Source organism: Garra rufa, chromosome 9, assembly GCF_049309525.1.
Source record: "Garra rufa chromosome 9, GarRuf1.0, whole genome shotgun sequence".
Lineage (NCBI taxonomy): Eukaryota > Metazoa > Chordata > Actinopteri > Cypriniformes > Cyprinidae > Garra > Garra rufa.
Genome location: NC_133369.1, coordinates 1549036 through 1571459, shown reverse-complemented (window position 1 = coordinate 1571459; position 22424 = coordinate 1549036). Strand labels below are relative to the sequence as shown.

The following is a 22424-nucleotide window of genomic DNA, read 5'->3' as shown; positions in this document are numbered from 1 at the left end:
TTACAATCTAATCTTTAAAAGCTGTGAGTTTCTTTCTCAACTTCAGCAGCACTGTTTTTTTACAGTTTAATTCTCATCTATTTTTAGATGGCTTTTACTGAGGAGGGTTGTTCATATATCATTCACACTGATGTACATAATGCTCTTGTTTACATCACAAAAACAAGCTCTTTTAGTTTTACTGATCAAATGTAATTGTGGTACTACAGAATAAGAGCAGAGATGGTGTTTAGTAGAGATTTACTGTCTGAAGGTTTCACTGGGATGCTCACAGCTGCAGTAATGCTGTCACCTTGAGGAACATCAGACCTGAACTGGGAGTGTTTAGACTTTAAACGGCTCTGTATCTGTGCTCTGATCTCACACCTGAGACCATTAGATCTTTATTAGCATAATAGTTAATACTAAAAAAAAAAAACAGGCTTGTTAGGCTTGTCTGTGTCTCTGGTGATGTTAGTGTCAGTGGAGTGGTGCTCAGCAGAGGGCAGTGTGTCCTCACTGGATATGTTCACAATGCAGCACTAGTGCACTGCAGACTACACATAGCTGTTGTCATGTGACCTCATCATAATGCATGTTTAGTTCAGTTAGAAATAAATATAATTATTATAATTTCTATAATATGTGATTTTTTTTTATTTGCATTTTTATATAATTTGGTATTACAAATCTCAGTCTGATCAAATAATACCAAAGGATGAACTGAGAATAGCATACTAGTCTTACTATTATATAAAGCTATGTCAGAAGAAAATAGTATGTCAGCATGCTTTTATGAAGTTCAGAATAACATGCATCACATAATACTTTTGCTATTTCTACAGATATTGTATGTGAACTAAGTGCAGCATGCACATTTTCTGTGTGCATGGAGATAAACAGATCATTTATTTGTTCAAATGTGCATTAAAACAACAGACCAGACTGTGTGAGATACTGTAAGCCATAATGCAATGCATTTAACTTGACCTTAGCATGATGAACAGTGTTATTTTAGTATTGTTTATTTACTTTTACACTGTTTATTAATATTTTGAATTAACTCTTGAGTTTCCACTTAAATGTGTTTAATTTGAGTAATTTTGTTACATGCTTTGGCATTTTAGTTTCAGTTTTTTAATGTTTCTATTTATTTTATTTACATTTTTTATTGCATATTTCAGTATTAGTTTAGTCTTTTCAGTACTTTTAAGCACTAGGAATGTAAATACAAGTTAAACTTTTCATGTGATATTTGTAATTTATTTTTAGCTTTATTTCATTTACCAAAAGCAATTTTAATATCTTTAGTTCACAATAATATAATTTTCAGATAACATTCTGAAACAAAAAAAATGTATGCAAGGTTTATTTTTGACCTGTTGCATGCTTTTAATATAAAAGTGCAGTAATCTCAGCTCACACCATTCCGAAGCCACACAATAGTCTTTTGTACTAAAGACAAAATGACAAAATGTAATTTTTGATTAGTAATATGCATTGTTAAGAACTTAATTTGGACAACTTTAAAGGTGATTTTCTCAGTATTTTGATTTATTTGCACCCTCAGATTTCAGATTTTCAAATAGATGTATCTCGGCCAAATATTGTCCTATTCTAACAAACCATACATCAACAGAAAGCTTATTTATTTAACCTTCAGATGAAAAATAAGTCTCAGTTTAAAAAAATGGGTCCCATTTTACATTAGGTGGCATTTAAATTAATCATTTTGTACAATGTACTTACTGTGTACATTCACGTTTTTACATTGTACATATCTTTTTCTTTTTTTTTAAACCTATATGTAAATACATTTGGAATTAATTTCTGTAATTACCATTGTTGACCCATGCCTTATACCCTAACCCACACTTAAACCTATCCATACCACCAAAACTGTTCCTAACCTTACCCATATCCCACCTTAATAGAAGCAAAAGTGTCTTGCAATGCAATATGACCACAATAAGTGCATTGTATTTATTTTTTGATGTAAGTACATATTAGTTAAGGCCACCTAATATCAAGTGTGACCAAAAAATGAATCTTTTGACCGGTTTTGTGGTCCAGGGTCACATATGATGTGCAGTATACTGCCCTCCAAAGGCAAAGTGCAGTAACTACACAATTGGTCAAAATTGAGTTAAGGCTTAAAATGGGCTTTGTGACAACTGTTTTGTCTTGTGGCAAAGTCTCCTGGTTCAATTTTGTCCCGTTTAAGAGAAACGAGAGTGTCAAAATTGCAGTAACTACAAAATCCAAACTAATACCATATATGGTGTAAAAACTTTAAAGGCATTTTTCTCAGTTTCAGTGTTGGTGTAGTTACTGCACTTTGCCTTTGCAGGGCAGTATAATGCATGAGTGCTGTCAAATCAGATATTTTGGTGCACTTGTTCAAATTAATTGAAAAAAAAATACTCCCACAAGCGGTAGGTACTTTTACTGTGTCTAGTGCTCACACAGCATGTGTGTAGTTTGCTGGTTGTCGAGTGAGATCAGTGTCTGTGTGTGAGTGTTAATGAGCTCCCAGAACTCGTCTGCTGGAACGTGTCACACCTCTAGACAGATGAGGATGCCATCTCAAGGGCGCGTCAGTGTGTTTCATTTACAGTCAGATGAACAGGACGTTTACCTGGTTTGAAGTGCGGGAGAGAGTGAACACCTGGCCATGTCTCCTCAGACGGCGTCCCCAAAACCTGCACAAACACAGAGAGAAAACACAGTCACTCAAAGAGAAAACAGCTGAAGGGCAGAGCAAAGACAGAGTCTGATCCATCTCAGAGGAATATATCACTCCACTGGACACCAGCAGACACAACAATTCACTCACATTAGTTTATTACGCACAAGTGTGTGTGTGTGTGTGTGTGTGTGTGTGTGTGTGTGTGTGTGTGTGTATTTAGAGCAGCAGTGCTGGCCAACAGCAGAAGCGTTTTGAAGTCTGAAGCTTGTAAAGAAAGGACTCAATTAAACACTGTAATTACAGACATCAGACCTGATTAGCCGAACTGCTGAGATGAGCCAGAATCTCCTCAGACTGTGTGTGTGTACCTGGTATTCCCTTTGTTATGAAGATGTCCCCACAAGGACAGTAATACCAGTAAATTTTGACCTTGTGGGGACATTTTATGGAGCGTGAGTGAAGTTACATGAGTGAGTGAATGTAGGAAGAATGAAGCCTCACTCCTTTTAGAAAACATATCCATCAGTCTGATCATGAGGAAACTGTAAATCTGGACAGTCCTGCAGTACAAGTGAAGTAATTCAGATCCGGTATTATTGCATTTTTGCAGTGTTGTACTACTTCTCTTGTGTTCTTTGTGTGTTTGTCCAAGACTGACATCTAGTAGACATTTCATTATCAAGATTCCACATTCCTAGTTTAGTTTAATCTGATTTAAACCTACCTAAATCAGCTAGTCAATCTTTGCAATTACTTTAAAAACAGTCAGCTGTGTCAAAACTCAGTAAGAATGAGGATCTACAGGAGCAGAAATGAGGAACCCGCTTTGTTTACTCAAAAACAACCTGTTTTACACACGTCACTTAAACACAGAACCAGGAAATTATTTCAACTTATGAGTTTAGAGAAAGAGAAGCTGAAGTATACTTGAGCTGTTGTGACTTTGTGTCTCTGTGTTTATGCAGTAAAATGGCAGGAGCCAGAATTGCAGTGGATCAGGATGAGTTCAAGTGTGCAGTGTCTGGATCTCCTGAAGGATCCAGTGGCTATTCCCTGTGGACACAGTTACTGTAAGAGCTGCAGGAGATGATCTGCCAGAAACACGAGAAGATCCTTGAGGTTTTCTGTCGCACTGATCATAAAATTATATGTATAATGTGTACAATTATTGAACATAAAAACCACAATATTGTATCAGCTGTGGCACAAAGAACAGAGAAACAGGTATTTAAAACTAGACACTAATAAAATATTTCTAAAGTCTCCTTATGTTTCATAATTCATGCTCAATGATTTTAACCGAATATCACTTCTGGAGATTGAACCTAAAGCCATTAGTTACCAGCTCAATTTTTACATCTGTTCACATGATGATTTAGTGGCAGTGGTTTCTGTGATAGTTTTCTGTGTTTGTCCTACAGAAGCAGCTGAAGGAGATGCAGAGAATCCAGCAGAGAGAGAAAGATGTTCAGCAGCTGAGAGACAAACTGGAGGATTTCTTTAAAGAGCAGCTCAAGAAGATCTCAGACAGAGGTAAAGTCCTGGAGATTCATCTGCTCTCAGAAACGAGTCCATCATCATCTCATATCATGGAGAACATCATATTAGAAATGTCTTAGGAATGGATGCAGGATCATGAGAATCACACTGTTCATGTCTGTTGATTTCCACAGTAACATTCACCAACATTGCTCTCAGGACCAGGAACGACTTCTACAATGTAAGTCAGCGTCAGTGTGTTCATGTTCTTCCTGTAGAAGGTGAAAGAAGAGTTTTCTAATTGCTGATGTAAATGATGATTTGCACAGGATATCTGCTCATCTGTACTGAGACACTGATGATACACTGAACATGAAGAGTTCAGCTACATGAAAAGATCAAACAGATTCATAATTCCTGATTCTGCTGTGTTTTATCTCCATCAGATTCCCATCAGCTCACTCTGGATCTGAACACAGTGAATAAACGCCTCCGTCTGTCTGAGAGCAACAGAGTGATTACTTACACTGGCACAGATCAGTCGTATCCTGATCATCCAGACAGATTTGATGCATGGCGTCAGGTGTTGTGTAGAGAGAGTGTGTGTGGACGCTGTTACTGGGAGCTGGAGTGGAGTGAGAGTGTGTATATATCAGTGTCATATAAGAACATCAGCAGAAATCTGCTCTTCCTCCAAATACTCATTCAGACACAATAACAAAGACTGATCTTTCTGTAGAGTCCATCATTGGTAGAATAGGAGTGTTTGTGGATCACAGTGCAGGAACTCTGTCCTTCTACAGCGTCTCTGACACAATGAGCCTCATCCACACAGTCCACACCACATTCACTCAGCCGCTCTATGCTGGGTTTAATGTTTATCTTAGTGGATCATCAGTGAAGCTATGTTGACGAACTAGAATAGATGTTATAGAGTGTCCTCTTTTCTCTTCATGACATTAATACTGCAGCTGAACTTCTGTCAGTGTAATAACATTTCAGCATAAATGTGTAATAAATCCTCATATAGACAGTAAGATCTGTGTGTGTGAGTCCTGCTGAGTGACCATGTGTGTCTGTGATTTTCTCTATTTATGTTGATTGAAATCAGTCATTAGTTTTTAATGTAGTGTCACATCTGTGAGATCATATATACTTTTTTTTTTAATTCTTATATTTTTAGTCTTAATTTTTCTCATACTCATGTATATATAGTGCTGCTTAAACAAACAAATGAGATTATGATATTATGAGATTATGAAAAAATAAGTGTCAAATGTGAGTTGCAAAAGTATGTGAATCTCTAGGATTAGCAGTTAATTTGTTCAGAGGTGTTTTCAGTCAATAGGATGACAATCAGGTGTCATGCCCCATTTTATTTAAAGAACAGGGATCTATCAAAGTCTGATCATGTTTGTAAAAGTGATTCATGGCACAAACAAAGGAGATCTCTGAGGACCTCAGAAAAAGAGTTGTTGTTGCTCATCAGGCTGGAAAAGGTTACAAAACCATCTCTAAAGTCTCTTGCCATCTTTGATGGAACAATAAATTCTGAATTATACCAGCAAATTCTAAAGGAAAATGCCAGGACATCTGTCCATTAACTAAAATCTTAAGAGAAAGTTTTCATGCAGCAAGACAGCAACCCCAAGTGCACAAGTCATTCTACGAAAAAATGGTTAAAGAAAGAACAAAGTTAATGTTTTGGAACGGCTGAGTCAAAGTCTGGACCTTAATCCAATTAAAATGTTGTTGAAGGACTTGAATCAAGCAGTTCATAGGAGGAAATACTTTTTTGTATAATCACAAATATTTAACACTGGATCATTTTTCACAATAACTAAATGACAAAGTATATATTTTTGTCATTTTTGGATTTTATTTGTCAGCTTTAAGGACTTGTGTGAAAATCTGAAGATATTTTGCGTTATATTTTTGCAGAAATATAGAACATTTGAAAGGGTTCACAACCTTTCAATTATATATATATATATATATATATATTTATATATATATATATATATATATATATATATATATATATATATATATATATATATGCAAGGCTGAACCATCTCCTATGTTTCTGCTAAGAACCGATAAACAAGTATATGGTGCACCGGGAACTGGGAAGTATGCTTATGCTTAGGAAGGCAAAGAAGAGCGCACACATAGAAACACAACCTACATACTTACGATTTGTATATTACCATCAATATAACAACGTGTATTTTGCACTTATATAAAGCGTTACGCCTATAATGCAAATTCAATTGTACCATAACAATCATGATCCACCACACCTGGAGGCCACAGGCACAGAGGTGCAAAGGTTCTTCTCAAGGTGTGTGCAGAAGGAGGACCATGGAGAAACATCACAGGTTACGTAAGGGATGCCGGAATTATGGCCCTGGATGCAGCGTCTCATTCCCTCAGGGAACCAGTGTTACATACGTAACCTGGTACATTCCCTTCTGGGAACTTTGAGCTGCGTCATAAACGCTATGGAGATACCCACGCCTCAAGAATTCCAAGTCCCTGCCTAAGGAAATTGCTAGGGCAAGAGAACAGAGGAGCCAGGAGTGGCTCTAAGGTCAAGGTCATAGAACCTGACGAACGTGAAAAGCGTAGACCAACTCGCAGCGTTTCAGATGTCCTGCACAGCAGTGGTTCTCAATCCTGGTCCTGGGGGACCCCTGCTCTGCACATTTTGCATGTCTCCCTTATTTTTACACACCCGATTGAGATCATCAGCTCGTTAGTTCAGCTCATGGATCTCTCTCTTAATGAGTTGATAATCTCAATCAGGTGTGTTAAATAAGCGATACATGCAAAATGTGCAGAGCAGGGGTCCCCCAGGACCAGGATTGAGAACCACTGCTGCACAGGAACACCTGCCAGAAGGGCTTTGGAGGCAGCCTTGCCTGGACTCCCAATGGTGAGGGGAAGCCAGAGGACTCATAGGCAGTAGAGATGGCATCGACGATCCACCTACTGATAGTCTGTTTTGAAGCCGGGTACCCCTTCTTAGGGGGGCCGTGACAAACAAGTAGCTGATCCGCCTTACGCCAAAGGGCAGCTCTGTGGACATATGTGTGAATTATACTTCTGCTAGTCTGGTTCCAAAAATGGATGAGGACAGAAAGCCTGAAGTTCGACAGTCTGTGGTACAGAGGCCGGGACGTTACGGACGTACCCAGCAAGTGGGTACAAAAATGCTTTGGTCAAGCCAGGCGCAAAGTCCAAATAGGAAGGGGCCACCGAAAGGCCCTTCAGGTCCCCAACTCTCTTAAGGGAAGAGAGGGCGAGAAGAAGCGTAGTCTTTATCGTGAGTAAACAATCAGAAATATCCTCTATAGGCTCGAATGGAGGGCTACAGCGGGCTTCAAGTCCCAAGTAGGAACACAAGGTCGCACTTGAGGCCTCAGCCTCAGCACACCGTGGAGGAAACGTATAACCAGTGGGTTCTTACCCACTGAGAGACCACCAAGAGGGGCGTGGTAGGCCGATAAAGCCGCCACGTATACCTTCAAGGTGGAGTGGGGTAACCCTGCAGAGTAACAGGCCTGCAAGAACTCCAGCACTGTACCAACCGGCAGTTGACTGGGTCAAGCTGATGATCTCTGCACCAAGAAGTGAAAAGTCCCCACTTCAGGGCGTATAGTTTCCTCGTAGAGGGAGCTCTGGACTGGAAGATGGTCTCCACAACCTTGGTTGAGAGACTAGAAGCTATGAGCTGTGCCCCCTCAGGAGCCACACCCACAGCTTCAACATCTCCGGCCGGGGGTGAAGGATGGAGCCCCCCACTTGTGAGAGGAGATCCCTCCTGACGGGAATCTCCCATGGAGAGCCGTCTAGAAGGGAAATCAGGTCCGAGAACCATACTCGACCCGGCCAGTACGGGGCTGCAGAAGCCAAACTCCGTCACGGTGCACTCTCTCCAGAACTCCTGGGAGCAGAGCAATAGGGGGAAAAGCGTACAGACGTAGCCTCGACCATGTCTGTACCAGAGCTGGATCAGTCAGAGAGTACCAGAGGGGACATTGCGATGTCAAATGAGTCGCAAAGAGGTTCATCTGTGTTGTCGGTGTGAACCAGCACATGGTGATTTATTAGGTCTGATAGAAAGTGTTTAAGAGCCTAAAACACGGCCAACATCTCCAGGTAGTTGATGTGCCATGAGAGATGACGACCACTCCACAGTCCGCGGGCAGGGCGGCCACTCATGACCGCTCCCCAAACAGTGAGGGATGCGTCCGTCGCTAGCATTACATGGCAACAAGGAGCTCCCAGCACCGGTCCCTGAGACAAGAACTAAGGTTTCTTCCACATGTCCAAGGCACATAGGCAACGCCGAGTGACCTTGATCATGCGAAACGGGTTTCCCCTCAGGGAAAACCCCTTGGTCTTGAGCCACCACTGTAGGGGCCTCATGTACTGCAGTCCAAGAGGTATCACGTTGGACGCTGATGCCATCAGACCCAGCAGTACTTGAAACTGTTTTACAGTGAGTGACTGACCTAGCTTGACTCTCCTGACTGCAGTGAGGATCGACTCGATCCGAGCAGGTGACATACGTGCCTGCATCGTTTTCGAATCCCACACCACGCCTAGATAAGTGGTTCTCTGTAATGGAGATAGCACACTCTTCTTGGCATTCAGTCTCAACCCCAATGCTCTCATGTGAGCGAGAACAACATCTCGATGTTGAACCGCTAATGGCTCTGAGCGAGCTAAAATCAACCAATCGTCGATATAGTTGAGTATGCGGATGCCTTGGAGTCGCAGGGGAGCCAGTGCTGCATCCACACACTTCGTGAACGTACGGGGTGAGAGCCCTAGGCCGAAGGGAAGAACCCGGTATTGGTAAGCTTTGCAACTTTAGCAACCCTCAGGAACTTCCTGTGTTGGGGAAGGATGGAGACATGGAAGTAGGCATCTTTCAGACCTATTGTGACAAACTAGTTATTGGACCTGATTAAAGTCACGACCTGCCTGACAGTCAGCATTCTGAACTTCAGACTCTTGACTGAACAGTTAAGACGCCACAGATCTAAAATGTGCACAGCCCCCCCATCCTTCTTGGGAACAATGAAGTACCGGCTGTAGAACTCGGACTCCCTGTCTTGAGGAGAGACCACCTAGATGGCCTCCTTCCTCAGAAGGGATTTCACTTCTTGCTCCACAACCAGTGCCTGCTCGGGGCACACCACGGTGGGGAAAACCCGATCGAAAGGTGGCAGAGGGGCCCCAAACTGGATGTAGTAACCTTTCTCTACAGTACACGGACACATGTAGACACATTTGGCAGCAGTTTCCACGCTGCTAAATAATCTACTAAGGGAACCAGCCTCTTGAGACTGGCTTCTGGTGTTACTCGAACTGCTAATTCGGTGTCCTGTAACGGCGGACAGGCAAGAAGCACCTGAATTAACTGCTATGAGGACCCCCGTAGGGGTGGCGAGCCCCTTGGCTCCGCTACGTTGCCAGGAGGAAGAACCAGAGGTAGACTGCCGCGCCCTGTAACACTGGCAGACGGACAGCGTGTAATGCGGTGCACCCCCCTCGTCCCCGGGAGGGGCTACCCTCTTGTGTCGTGTGTCAGGACCGCTTGGCCGAGAACTTCCTCGACTGCAGCACGACCCTTAGGTCGGGCCTCGCTTTGGAAGCCCACGGCCTAGAGCGCCACTGACCCCGGTCCTTGGACAGGGGAGCACGGGAAGCGACGCGCTGCTTTTGAAACTCACGGTATGAATAGCTTGTAAACTGCTGTTGGGACGGCTCACGCCCAGCAGTCCCAGAAAGAAGGACGCGGCGAGGAAGATACCGCTGGAACGGCGCTGCTTGTTTCTGAGCCTCCTGGTATCTGTTGACGACGGAATTAACTCAGTAGCCAAACATTCCAGAAGGCTGAAGCGGGGCATCCAGGAGGAAGACCCTATCCGACATGCCTCTCCGCCGCTACAAGGGCTGCCATAGACTGCCCAATAGCACGAGTGGTCTCCCTTGTAGCACGGAGAGACAAGTCGGCAGTGCTGCGAAGTTCAGCCAGATGAATCGCTGGCAAGGAGGAACACACCACCTATAATGTGGCTCACCCTCACTCATTTTCTTGCCCCTGAAAGACATTGTCACTCTAAATAAAAGTTTGTGCAAACTGGCACAGAAAAACAGAGTGACAATGTAACAAACACTTTAGACTGACAACAACACACAGAGCGCTTCGCTGAATGACAGAAAGCTGACGCCGGTTCCGCCGCACGTGCTTTTATACTTCCTGGTCAATGACGTTATCACGCCCGTGACGTCACGCCCGTCATTCTGATTGGTTACACACAATATTCAGAGCGTGGTTCGCCAATGGCGTTCCCCATAGCATTTATGACGCAGCTTGAAGTTCCCGGAAGGGAACTAATGAGTCATGGAGCCACGAGTTGGTTCTGAAATATATGAACAAAGATTAACCGGCCAGTCCTTTCTTAACTTCTGGTCGGAGATTGTCAGGTAGGCTGGTGCCAGTCACCAAGAAGCTGCTGGCAATTCCAGCAACAGGTACCCAGTCAGAGAGGAGCTTTAGTGTTGCTGGAAGATTAATTGAGGAGAGGTGCACCAGCCTCAGTCCGGAATGTGTGGACACTCTAAAAAATTTGGTTATATAATGTGCGTGTGTGGATGAGTTGCATGAAATTTACTGTGTGCAATGCACACTGTGCATTGTTTAAGCTGGCTTTTAGTTCTATAAAATAAAGTACATTTTGGATTTTTTTTTCAACTTTTTATTTCGGCTCTGTCGAAGTCTGGGTCTGTACAATATTAATGGTAGGACACAAGGGGACACTTGAGAAAGATACAGCTTTCGCTCACCTCTTGGGAACAGAACTGTAGATTATTTGACAACAGACTCATCTCTCAGAGCATTGACTGTCAGATAACTAACCCCACTGTCTGATCACAGTCAAATTACAAACAAACACTAATATTAGCACACGGCCATACTTTTGTGTCTACTTTTATGGCAGCCAAATGTCTCAAGACAAAATTTGGCAGCAATTGGGAGCCTGCGTTATAGAAATATTAAAGACACGCCTGTTTTACACTCTTCACTCAAACACAGAACCAGGAAACAGGAATCACATGATTTCAGGAAAAGAGAAAGTGAAAGTGTGTTTGAGCTACTGAGTGCTTTTGTCTCTGTATTCAAGCAGTAAAATGGCAGAAGCTAGAATTTCTGTGGATCAGAAGGAGTTCTTGTGTTCAGTGTGTCTAGATCTCCTGAAGGATCCAGTGAGCATCCAGTGTGGACACAGTTACTGTAAGAGCTGTATTACAGACTGCTGGGATCAGGAGGATCAGAAGAGAGTCTATAGCTGTCCTCAGTGCAGACAGACCTTCAGTCCAAGACCTGCTTTAGCTAGAAACACCATGCTGGCTGAAGTGGTGGAGAAACTGAAGAAGACCAAACTTCCTGCTGACTGTTACGCTGGAGCTGGAGATGTGGAGTGTGACGTCTGTACTGGAAGAAAATACAAAGCCGTCAAGTCCTGTCTGATGTGTCTGAACTCTTACTGTCAGAATCACCTTGATCAACATGAGAGTTTGTTTAAAGGTAAAAGACACAATTTGACTGATGCCACTGGACGACTGCAGGAGATGATCTGCCAGAAACATGAGAAGATCCTTGAGGTTTTCTGTCGCACTGACCAGAAATGTATATGTATAATGTGTACGATTATTGAACATAAAAACCACAACATTGTATCAGCTGCAGCACAGAGGACAGAGAAACAGGTATTTAAAACTATACTGTAAAAAGTTTTCACCAGTTTCAATTTACGTTTAGCAGCTGCCTTAAAATGTAAAGTTAAATTAAATTAAGTTATTTAAATTTACAAGTTAAATCAAGTAATTTCTGATTTAACTTAAAAACTTAAGGCAGCTGCTGAACTTTTTAAGTTGAATCTGGTCATATTTTTTTACAATGTAGACACTGATAAAATAATGCTAAACTCTTCTTATGTTTCATATTTCATGCACAATGATTTTAACAGAATATCACTTCTGGAGTTTGATCCTACAGCCATTGGTTGGCAGCTCAGTTTTTACTGGATTGATCTGTTCACATGATGATTTAGTGTCAGTAGTTTTCTGAGACATTCACTATCATCTGTTTGTCCTGCAGAAGCAGCTGAAGGAGACACAGAAGACGTTCCAGCAGAGAATCCAGCAGAGAGAGAAAGATGTTCAGCGGCTGAGAAAGGCTGTGGAGTCTCATAAGGTGAGTCTGGAGAAGAAGAGAAGTTTGTCTCAGTCTCAGTTCAGATTCTCTTGTCTCTTTCAGTCCCACTGAAGCCTGAATCACTGTGTGTCCTAACAGTGCTCTGCACAGACAGCAGTGGAGGACAGTGAGAGGATCTTTACTGAGCTCATCCGCTCCATTGAGAGAAGCCGCTCTGAGCTGATACGGCTGATCAGAGATCAGTACAAGGCTGCAGTGAGTCGAGTTAAAGTACAACTGGAGCGACTGGAGCAGGAGATCAATGATCTGAGGAGGAGAGACGCTGAACTGGAGAAGCTTTCACACACACAGGATCACATCCAGTTCCTGCAGGTAACACATATCTACAAGCTCTAGCCTAGAAATGCTCATTTTGCCCACAGACTGAAAATGAAAATATAAACAAAAGTTTTGATTGCTTGCCATATCTCTCTCATTAGTTTCAGAAACCAACAGGTTGTAAAGACAATAGACATGTAGGTAGTGAATGAATGACTGAGATAACTTTACATAGCTTTAACCTTTAACCCTAACCCTAACCCTATAACTTTCAATTTAAGTGAACTTAAAACAGCTCTGTCTGTGTGTGTGTAATCAGTGCAATGGATCATGGGAAATGTAGTCCGAAGCTTACATACAACAGTTTGTGTAGTGTGAGAGTCAATGTAACTGAAAGGCAACATCTCATGGCGAAAAGATGGAAACCACGGACCGGATTCCTGACAACCGCTGTCTCTTTAAAACCTGATACACATAACACATATCTGACACACATCAGATTTTCTCCTAACTCTATATGGTCATTTATGGTTTATCAGACTGTTTAGGAGGTAATTCGTCAAAATTTTGAGATAAAGATGTGTGTTTTTGTCTGTTGAAGCACCACTGGCAGACTTGCAAACAATATTTCTTGCCAGATGTTATGACCAACAACACTGCTTTAAACTCGTTTTAACTAGAGTTGTGAATATCTCTTAATTCTCACACAAGCGCTTGTCAACATTACAGTCTATTGATGCTGCAGTCTCCATTAGATTGTTGTTGTTGTGTCTCTTCTTTTTCTTTTTTGGCTGGTCCAGGCCAGTATTGCCACCTTGTGGACAAAGCAGTCTTTTAAAAGTGGATTTAAAGCAGTCAGGAATTATAGTTTGGGTAAATTGTGTAAAGTTATGTGACAGTAATACAATAACAACACATGTAAGTATCATCAGAAAGTTATGCAACACATCGTATTCTTCATCTGAAGTAAATTCTTTATTCCTCTCAGCTCATCTTTATCTAAAAATTTAAGTTGCTGAGATGAACTTCATGAATCTTCATGTTTGTTTACGGAGGTGATCTGGGCATTCAAGCTTTCTATACATATATATCTCATGTCTGTGAGGCAAGTATTGGCTGCGATTCAGGTTGTTTTCTTAATGTGTCTGTGATGAAAGTTGACAGAGACCAAGGTGGAAGAAAGTGCACCCTGTTCATTTTCTTTATTTTAAATAAGCACATTATTTTGTTGTTATACATTGTTTTGTTGTTATTATGACTATACAAAAATAAAATTAGACTCTTTGCAGTTTCAAATATTCTTATCTGTATGATGAAAAATTACTCAGTATTTTTAGTTCTTTTCGCGGTCATCAAGAAAAATTAGACAGACCGTGCCATTGTGGTCTTTGACCCCAGAGGGTTAAGTGGCAAAAACTAAGATATGCAGCTGTAATGTGATGTAATGAATTTGAGAAAAATCAATATGATTGCTGTAAAAGTGCTGGATTGAGAAGAGTTACTAAGGATCAGTCAAATCTGATGTTGGTGCAGGTTATTGGGTGAAGTGTGGAGCTGATGAGTTTTGATTTCTGTTTTCTGTAGAGTTTCCAGTCTCTCTCAGCACCTCCTGAATCTACAGATGGAAAATACAATTCACTCAGTTCTCTCTTCTCATCTGATGGTCTGAGAGAATCTGTCCATCAGCTAAGAGACAAACTGGAGGATTTCTGCAAAGAGCAGCTCAAGAAGATCTCAGACAGAGGTAAAGTCCTGGAGAATCATCTGCTCTCAGAAACAATCATCATCTCATATCATGGAGAACATCATATCAGTTAAAAGTTGTGATGTATTGTCAAGTATGGTGATCCATACTTGAAATTGGTGCTCTGCATTTAACCCATCCAAGTGCACACACACACACACACACACAGCAGTGAGAAGTGAACACACATCAGAGCAGGGGGCAGCCATTGCTCCAGTGCCCAGGGTTTGGTGCCTTGCTCAAGGGTCATGGTATTGAAGGTGGAAAGAGCTCTTTCAATTCCTGCCGGTGCGGGAATTGAACCGATGACCTTTGGGTTACAAGCCCGACTCTCTCACCATTAGACCATGGCTGCTCAAATGAAATGAAATTAAATGAAATGTCTTGTCTTGTCTTAAATTGAATGAATGCAGGATCATGAGAATCACACTGTTCATGTCTGTTTTTTACAGTCCCGTTTACCAACATTGATTTTTGGACCAGGAAGGACTTCCTACAATGTAAGTCAGTAAGAAAACAAGCAGAAAAACTCACTGAGTGTGTTCATGTTCTTCTGTAGAAGGTGAAAGAAGAGTTTTCTAATTGATGATGTAAATGATGATTTGCACAGGATATCTGCTCATCTTTACTAGGGTTGTGATGGTGGCAGTTATTGGTCAAAGGGCCAAGCAATTATATAATTACATAATTTCTGATTCTGATGTGTTTTTTCTCCATCAGATTCTCATCGGCTCACTCTGGATCCAAACACAGTATATAATCGCCTTTGTCTGTCTGAGGGCAACAGAGTGATTACATATACTTACACAGATCAGCCATATCCTGATCATCCAGAAAGATTTGATGAGTGGTCGCAGGTGTTGTGTAGAGAGAGTGTGTGTGGACACTGTTACTGGGAGCTGGAGTGGAGTGGAGATAGAGGTGTACGCATATCAGTGTCATATAAGAGCATCAGTAGGAAAGGATTGGGTAATAAGTGTGGGTTTGGAAATAATGATCAGTCCTGGAGTTTAGAGTGCTCTCCCTCCAGTTACTTATTCAGATACAATAACATACAGACTGTTCTCCCTGTAAAGTCCATCAGCAGTAGAATAGGAGTGTTTGTGGATCACAGTGCAGGAACTCTGTCCTTCTACAGCGTCTCTGACACAATGAGCCTCATCCACACAGTCCACACCACATTCACTCAGCCGCTCTATCCTGGGTTTAATGTTTGTTCTGGATCATCAGTGAAACTGTGTTGATGATTCAGAATAGACTGATGACAGATTCTACTGATGAATGAGCTGCATGATGCATCAGTAACAGTGAGATGTTATAGAGTCTCTACTTTTCTCTTCATGACATTAGCTGAGTTTCCATTACCCTTCAAAATGTGCAAATAGAAATTGGGAATTGAAAATATGCCTAATAGAAGCACGAAAACTCGCATATCGCAAAAAAAGTTTTTTGCTTGCATGAGGTGGCTTTTCAGGCAATATTTCAAAACAGCAATCGTGTGTTGACTGAAATCACTTATTTCGTTTTTAATGTATTTTCACAACCATCATGTTTATTTTTACTATGTAAATTACCTTTCAATTCAAATAATCACACAGTCAATAGATCAGTTTCAATATTCATCTTATGGAGCTTTGGCCCTTTTCTGTGTTTTGTGTTCTTTTGTCTTCCAGCGTCATGAGTCACTTATTGTCATGCATTTAAGTGTTAGCTCTGGAATTCCTTTTCATTTTAATGACATGTCATGTAAATTACATTTTTAAGCTTGTGAAATTGAGTGTGTGTGAGAGAGAAAGAGAGAGTGAGCGAGAGATAGGTCATGCACAGCACGAGCACCTGAACCATTTGTTTTGTTTTTAAAATTACATATAAATGCACAACATTTAAGTTGTGATGAACACTGTAAATAGAGATGAAATTTGGCAAAACACTCTGCAAAACTGCACTAAACCGCACTAAAGAACCTTTTCCACACTAGGTCAACAGAAGAAGGAAAACAACAAAAACCTGGGAATAAGGAACTACTTTTAAACTTCATTGGAATAACAAGATAATGTAATCTGGAAAACAATTTTACCAAACAAGACAACTGTGTGTATATAAAGACTTAGAGAAACCTCTGAACAGAAACCTAACAGAAGGGCTGTATAACAAAAGTTTCATGTGTTCATTACACAGCCGCTTAGTAGTGTGAGGTGATTTCGTTGTGTTTGTTTTTGTGTGTGATTATACTTGATTTTTGATCATGGATGATTAAAATGTTTCCATAATTTTCTATTGAAGAAATATCATAGTATTGTGCTACATCTCACATTCTATCAGTTGCAGTTCTGGCGCATCCACCACACTATACTGTACAACATGACATACGTTCACACTAAATGATAACTCAACAGAAGAGTTACACTCGCTGGACACTGCACTTATTCACAATCACAAAAGTACATTTTTTGTATCTGCTTTAAAGCCTTGCTGGTTAGACATTTAATTCACGTGCTGTTTCGACTTGCACTTTTTCTGAACGCCTACCTGAAGCACACGCACACACCTGTTAGCAGTGCCCGATAACTGGGCTATGTTGTCTTCCGTGTCTGACAGACAGATGACAGAATTTTCAGATTTAGGTGAACTATTCTTTTAATGTTAATAAAACAACAAAACAGAGAAAAATCCCTCACTGCTCATGACTTATGAACTTTAATACAGTTGCATTAAAAAGTATAATAGTGTGTAATATAGTGTGTATAGTGTTTTATTTTAATATTTGTTCATTTAATTTCTTGAATGTTTGGCTTCTGCTAAATACTGTACCTGTAGTAGTAAATGGCAAAGCCAACACGACAAAGAATCATGATAAAATCATGAATCATGATCTTCCTGAAAAAGATAAAAAAACATATATGATATGATATTTTTGCCATATCATCCACCCCTACAACTGTTTGGCCTGTACTACACAAAACTTTCAACCTCTCTAGCAGCAATGCTGTGTACAGCCCTGCCTAACATTACTACCAAATTGGAAGGCCAAGGTTTTAAAAGTTTCTCAAAAGACAGTAAAAACACTACAGATCACCAAGATCACAGTTGCTGCATTACATCAGTGCCCAACTGACATGAACACGACATGAGCTCTACACATCTCAAACAATGACACTGTCAAAAACAGCCTTTGGACTGAAGAGTTTAAACACAGAATTCCACAACAGTATCAAGGATATGGGCAGTATAACTCCACAAAGTCAATACAGTTCAGCCAGGAAGAAACTTTAAGGAGGACAAATCATCCAAAAATCAAGCTCTAAACTCCACAACTGCATTGACAGTAAAAACAGGCTAATATCATATCTAGCTTAAACTTCATAAGGAGCTACTACTCTCCCTATGACACGTTCTTGTCTGCCATATACATCCCAGTGCTCCTACTACAGTGAAGACATGTTCTACACATTGGAGAAAGAGACAAACCACTTCCAGGTCCAGAGAAATGCAGGACTACAGCAGTTCAATTACTAACACTATTTGCACACAGCCCAGTAAACACACAGATGAGATGTAAATAGCACAGTTGTACCAAAAAGCAACAAGTAGAAAAACACACAGCTCCTCGCAAATTCGGGAAAAGTTTTATCACATAATTAAACATATACATCGGAACTTTGAGTCTGTCAAATTGAGAAACTGCCCATTTTACTAGGAGAATGTGTGGACTGCTGTGTTCTAGAAGCAAATATGAGTCTGTCTGTCACAACTGAATTATTGTATTTTTTTTTACTTTACTTTTTATGCATTTCGATTACTTTTTTTCCCTCTTCTTCTTTCTTTCTTGGTGTTGTTTAGCATTACTCTAATTTTGCACTGTTTTGATTGTGCATCAGTGCTGCAATGCTTTGGCAGTATGAATGTACAAATATTGGTCATGCCAATAAAGCATATTAAACTAAATCTTTAACAACTGAGAGCGTGGTTTTTGCACATACTTCAATAACAGCCAGGTGTATCAGGACTAAACTCAGCAGCAATGAGGAACCTGCTTTAAAGACTTGAAGACACGCCTGTTTTGCACACGACACTCAAACACAGAACCAGGAAACAGGAATCACATGAGTTCAGGGAAAGAGAAACTGAAGTGTAGCTGAGCTGTTGTGTGTTTGTGTCTGTATTCAAGGAGTAAAATGGAAGAAGCCAGAATTTTTAAGAACGAGTTCTTGTGTCCAGTGTGTCTGGATCTCCTGAAGGATCCAGTGACCATCCAGTGTGGACACAATTACTGTATGAGCTGTATTACAGACTGCTGGGATCAGGAGGATCAGATGAGAGTCTACAGCTGCCCTCAGTGCAGACAGACCTTCAGTCCAAGACCTGCTTTAGCTAGAAACACCATGCTGGCTGAAGTGGTGGAGAAACTGAAGAAGACCAAACTTCCTGCTGACTGTTACGCTGGAGCTGGAGATGTGGAGTGTGACGTCTGTACTGGAAGAAAATACAAAGCCGTCAAGTCCTGTCTGATGTGTCTGAACTCTTACTGTCAGAATCACCTTCAACAACATGAGAGTTTCTTTAAAGGAAAGAAGCACAATTTGACTGATGCCACTGGACGACTGCAGGAGATGATCTGCCAGAAACATGAGAAGATCCTTGAGGTTTTCTGTCGCACTGACCAGAAATGCATATGTATGATGTGTACAATTACTGAACATAAAAACCACGACACTGTATCAGCTGCAGAACAGAGGACAGAGAAACAGGTATTTAAAACTAGACACTGATTAAGTATTGCTAAATTTTCCTTTTATGCTTCACGTCTAATCTGCCTCACCCTATGTTTACTGGATTGACCTGTTCACATGATGATTTAGTGTCAGTAGTTTTCTGTGACATTCACTATCATCCGTTTGTCCTGCAGAAGCAGCTGAAGGAGACACAGAAGACGTTCCAGCAGAGAATCCAGCAGAGAGAGAAAGATGTTCAGCAGCTGAGAGAGGCTGTGGAGTCTCATAAGGTGAGTCTGGAGAAGAAGAGAAGTTTGTCTCAGTCTCAGTTCAGACTCTCTTGTCTCTTTCAGTCCCACTGAAGCCTGAATCACTGTGTGTCCTAACAGCGCTCTGCACAGACAGCAGTGGAGGACAGTGAGAGGATCTTTACTGAGCTCATCCGCTCCATTGAGAGAAGCCGCTCTGAGCTGATACGGCTGATCAGAGATCAGGAAAAGCAAGCAGTGAGTCGAGCTGAAGGACGACTGGAGCGACTGGAGCAGGAGATCAATGATCTGAGGAGGAGAGACGCTGAGCTGGAGCAGCTTTCACACACACAGGATCACATCCAGTTCCTGCAGGTAACACAGATCTACAAGCTCTGGTCTAGAAACGTTCATTTCATTGCTTATACAGAAATATAAACTAAAAGTTTGATTGCTTGCAATAGATGTGTGAATGAATATTTGGGATCACTTGGAAATCACTTTTAGTTTAAGTGTCAAATGCTATAACGTGTAGGTGTAATATAATTTAATGAATATAAGAATGAAACTGATGCTGTGAAAGTAGAAATCTGTCAAATCTGATGTTGGAGCAGGTTATTGGGTGAAGTGTGGAGCTAATGAGTTTTGATTTCTGTTTTCTGTAGAGTTTCCAGTCTCTCTCAGCACCTCCTGAATATACAGACGGAAACGATGGTCCCATAATTTCTCTCTTCTCTTTTGATGGTCTGAGAGAATCAGTCTGTCAGCTGAGAGACAAACTGGAGGATTTCTGCAAAGAGGAGCTCAAGAAGATCTCAGACAGAGGTAAAGTCCTGGAGATTGATTTGCTCTCAAAAATGAGTCCATCATCATCTCATATCATGGAGAACATCATATTAGAAATGTGTTAGGAATGGATGCAGGATCATGAGAATCACACTGTTCATGTCTGTTGATTTCCACAGTCACATCCACCAACATTGTTCCCAGGACCAGGAACGACTTCCTACAATGTAAGTCAGTAAGAAAACAAGCAGAAAAACTCACTGAGTGTGTTCATGTTCTTCTGTAGAAGGTGAAAGAAGAGTTTTCTAATTGCTGATGTAAATGATGATTTGCACAGGATATCTGCTCATCTGTACTGAGACACTGATGATACACTGAACATGAAGAGTTCAGCTACATGAAAAGATCAAACAGATTCATAATTCCTGATTCTGATGTTTTATCTCCATCAGATTCCCATCGGCTCACTCTGGATCTGAACACACTGAATAACCACCTCTGTCTGTCTGAGAACAACAGAGTGATTACTAACGCTGGCAGAGATCAGCCGTATCCTGATCATCCAGACAGATTTGATGCGTGGCGTCAGGTGTTGTGTAGAGAGAGTGTGTGTGGACGCTGTTACTGGGAGCTGGAGTGGAGTGGACGTGTGTATATATCAGTGTCATATAAGAGCATCAGCAGGAAGGGAGGTGGTCATGACTGTGGGTTTGGATATAATGATCAGTCCTGGAGTTTGTTTTGCTCTTCCTCCAGTTACGCATTCATACACAATAACATAAAGACTGTTCTCCCTGTAGAGTCCATCAGCAGTAGAATAGGAGTGTTTGTGGATCACAGTGCAGGAACTCTGTCCTTCTACAGCGTCTCTGACACAATGAGCCTCATCCACACAGTCCACACCACATTCACTCAGCCGCTCTATCCTGGGTTTTGGGCTAGTTCTAGATCATCAGTGAAACTGTGTTGATGAACCAGAATAGACTGATGACAGATTCTACCCATAATGCTTTGAGCTGCATGATGAATCAGTAACAGTGAAATGTTACAGTCTCTTCTTTTTTCTTCATGATATTAATACTGCAGCTGAACTTCTGTCAGTGAAATAACATGTCAGAATAACAGTAGGATCAGTGTGTGTGAGAGTCCTACTGAGTGACAATGTGTATCTGTGCTTTTCTCAAACTATGACTGTGTTGATTGAAATCAGTCATTTAGTTTTTAATGTCACAATCATTTTTATTATTACTATCAATTTTTTCTTTAAATTAAAATGATCACAGACACTAAATTATTTTCATTATTCACCTTGTCAATTTTTTGTGTTCTTTTGTTTTCTAATGTCGCAAGTCGCTGTTTTCTTATTGTCATGCATTTCACGAGTTCACCTGCCCATCCAGTCCTGATGGTTAACAAAGTCCTGATGTTAAAAAAACAAAGCTAGGACAATAGCGAAAATGGCAGATCACGGGAATAAATGTTATGTTCCAGGTTGTGCAGGAGATGTTAAGTGCAGGGATGGTTGGTGTCTGTACTCAGAAAGGCAAGGAAAACAAATAAGGCGATCTAATAAAATAAGGCAAGCCACTGAAGGGACACGGTTACTGCTAGCGCTAGCCTGTTACACTACAGTACATAAGATTTCACGTACCACATAAACAGAGTATGGAGAGATGACTGTGTGGATAATGGCGAATGATTTACAGATCCTGAGTATCATTAACATGCATTTAAACTTGTAAAATACATGGTAAATACTTCCGCTGTAGTATAACGTTACACAGAGCTCGGCAATCGCAAATCAAAAGTGAAAGTAAAATGATTGTGGATTCAAAACGGCAGTTTCAATGAACCGCATATTAATAGCGGCTTGAGCTCCGTGATTAAATATATATTTTCCTCTATGTGCGAGCTACTGAAATGCTCTGTGAAAGAGCCAATCAGAGCAGAGCTCCTCATTATTATTCATGAACCTTCCAAATAAGGTAATAACAGACCATTTCATTCTAGGGACAAATCCTAGGGTTGTAAATGGACCTGTAAAACCGTTTCTGGAGAATTTTTGCCCTTTCCTATGTCATATACCTTCTATGTAGATATCAGAGAACAATTTAAAATATTGTATCAATGAATTCTATCACCTTTAATTAACACCCTCAAAGAGAAACTGCAGTGCTCTACAACCACAGGACATGAAGAGCTAAATACACTTATCACTGCATCTAAACCAACA

At 41.0% G+C, this 22424-nt stretch overlaps 3 protein-coding genes across 3 annotated transcripts in view; 2 read left to right on the top strand and 1 right to left on the bottom strand.

The window, feature by feature from the left end:
- cdk14 (cyclin dependent kinase 14) overlaps positions 1-22424 on the bottom strand; it is a 135016-nt gene that overhangs the window by 50502 nt on the left and 62090 nt on the right. The window contains exon 8 of the mRNA XM_073846908.1: positions 2618-2681. Within this exon, the coding sequence (XP_073703009.1) occupies positions 2618-2681 (64 nt within the window). The remainder of the gene's footprint in view (positions 1-2617; positions 2682-22424) is intronic.
- LOC141342150 (tripartite motif-containing protein 16-like) lies at positions 11357-17036 on the top strand. The gene is made up of 6 exons (XM_073846538.1): positions 11357-11935; positions 12327-12422; positions 12522-12755; positions 14286-14445; positions 14898-14945; positions 15166-17036. Exons 1-6 carry the CDS (start codon positions 11357-11359, stop codon positions 15687-15689), a joined length of 1641 nt encoding a protein of 546 aa, XP_073702639.1. The 3' UTR covers positions 15690-17036.
- Positions 18562-21460, top strand: LOC141342149 (tripartite motif-containing protein 16-like). The gene is made up of 6 exons (XM_073846537.1): positions 18562-19193; positions 19352-19447; positions 19547-19780; positions 20071-20230; positions 20371-20418; positions 20644-21460. Exons 1-6 carry the CDS (start codon positions 18621-18623, stop codon positions 21159-21161), a joined length of 1629 nt encoding a protein of 542 aa, XP_073702638.1. The 5' UTR covers positions 18562-18620; the 3' UTR covers positions 21162-21460.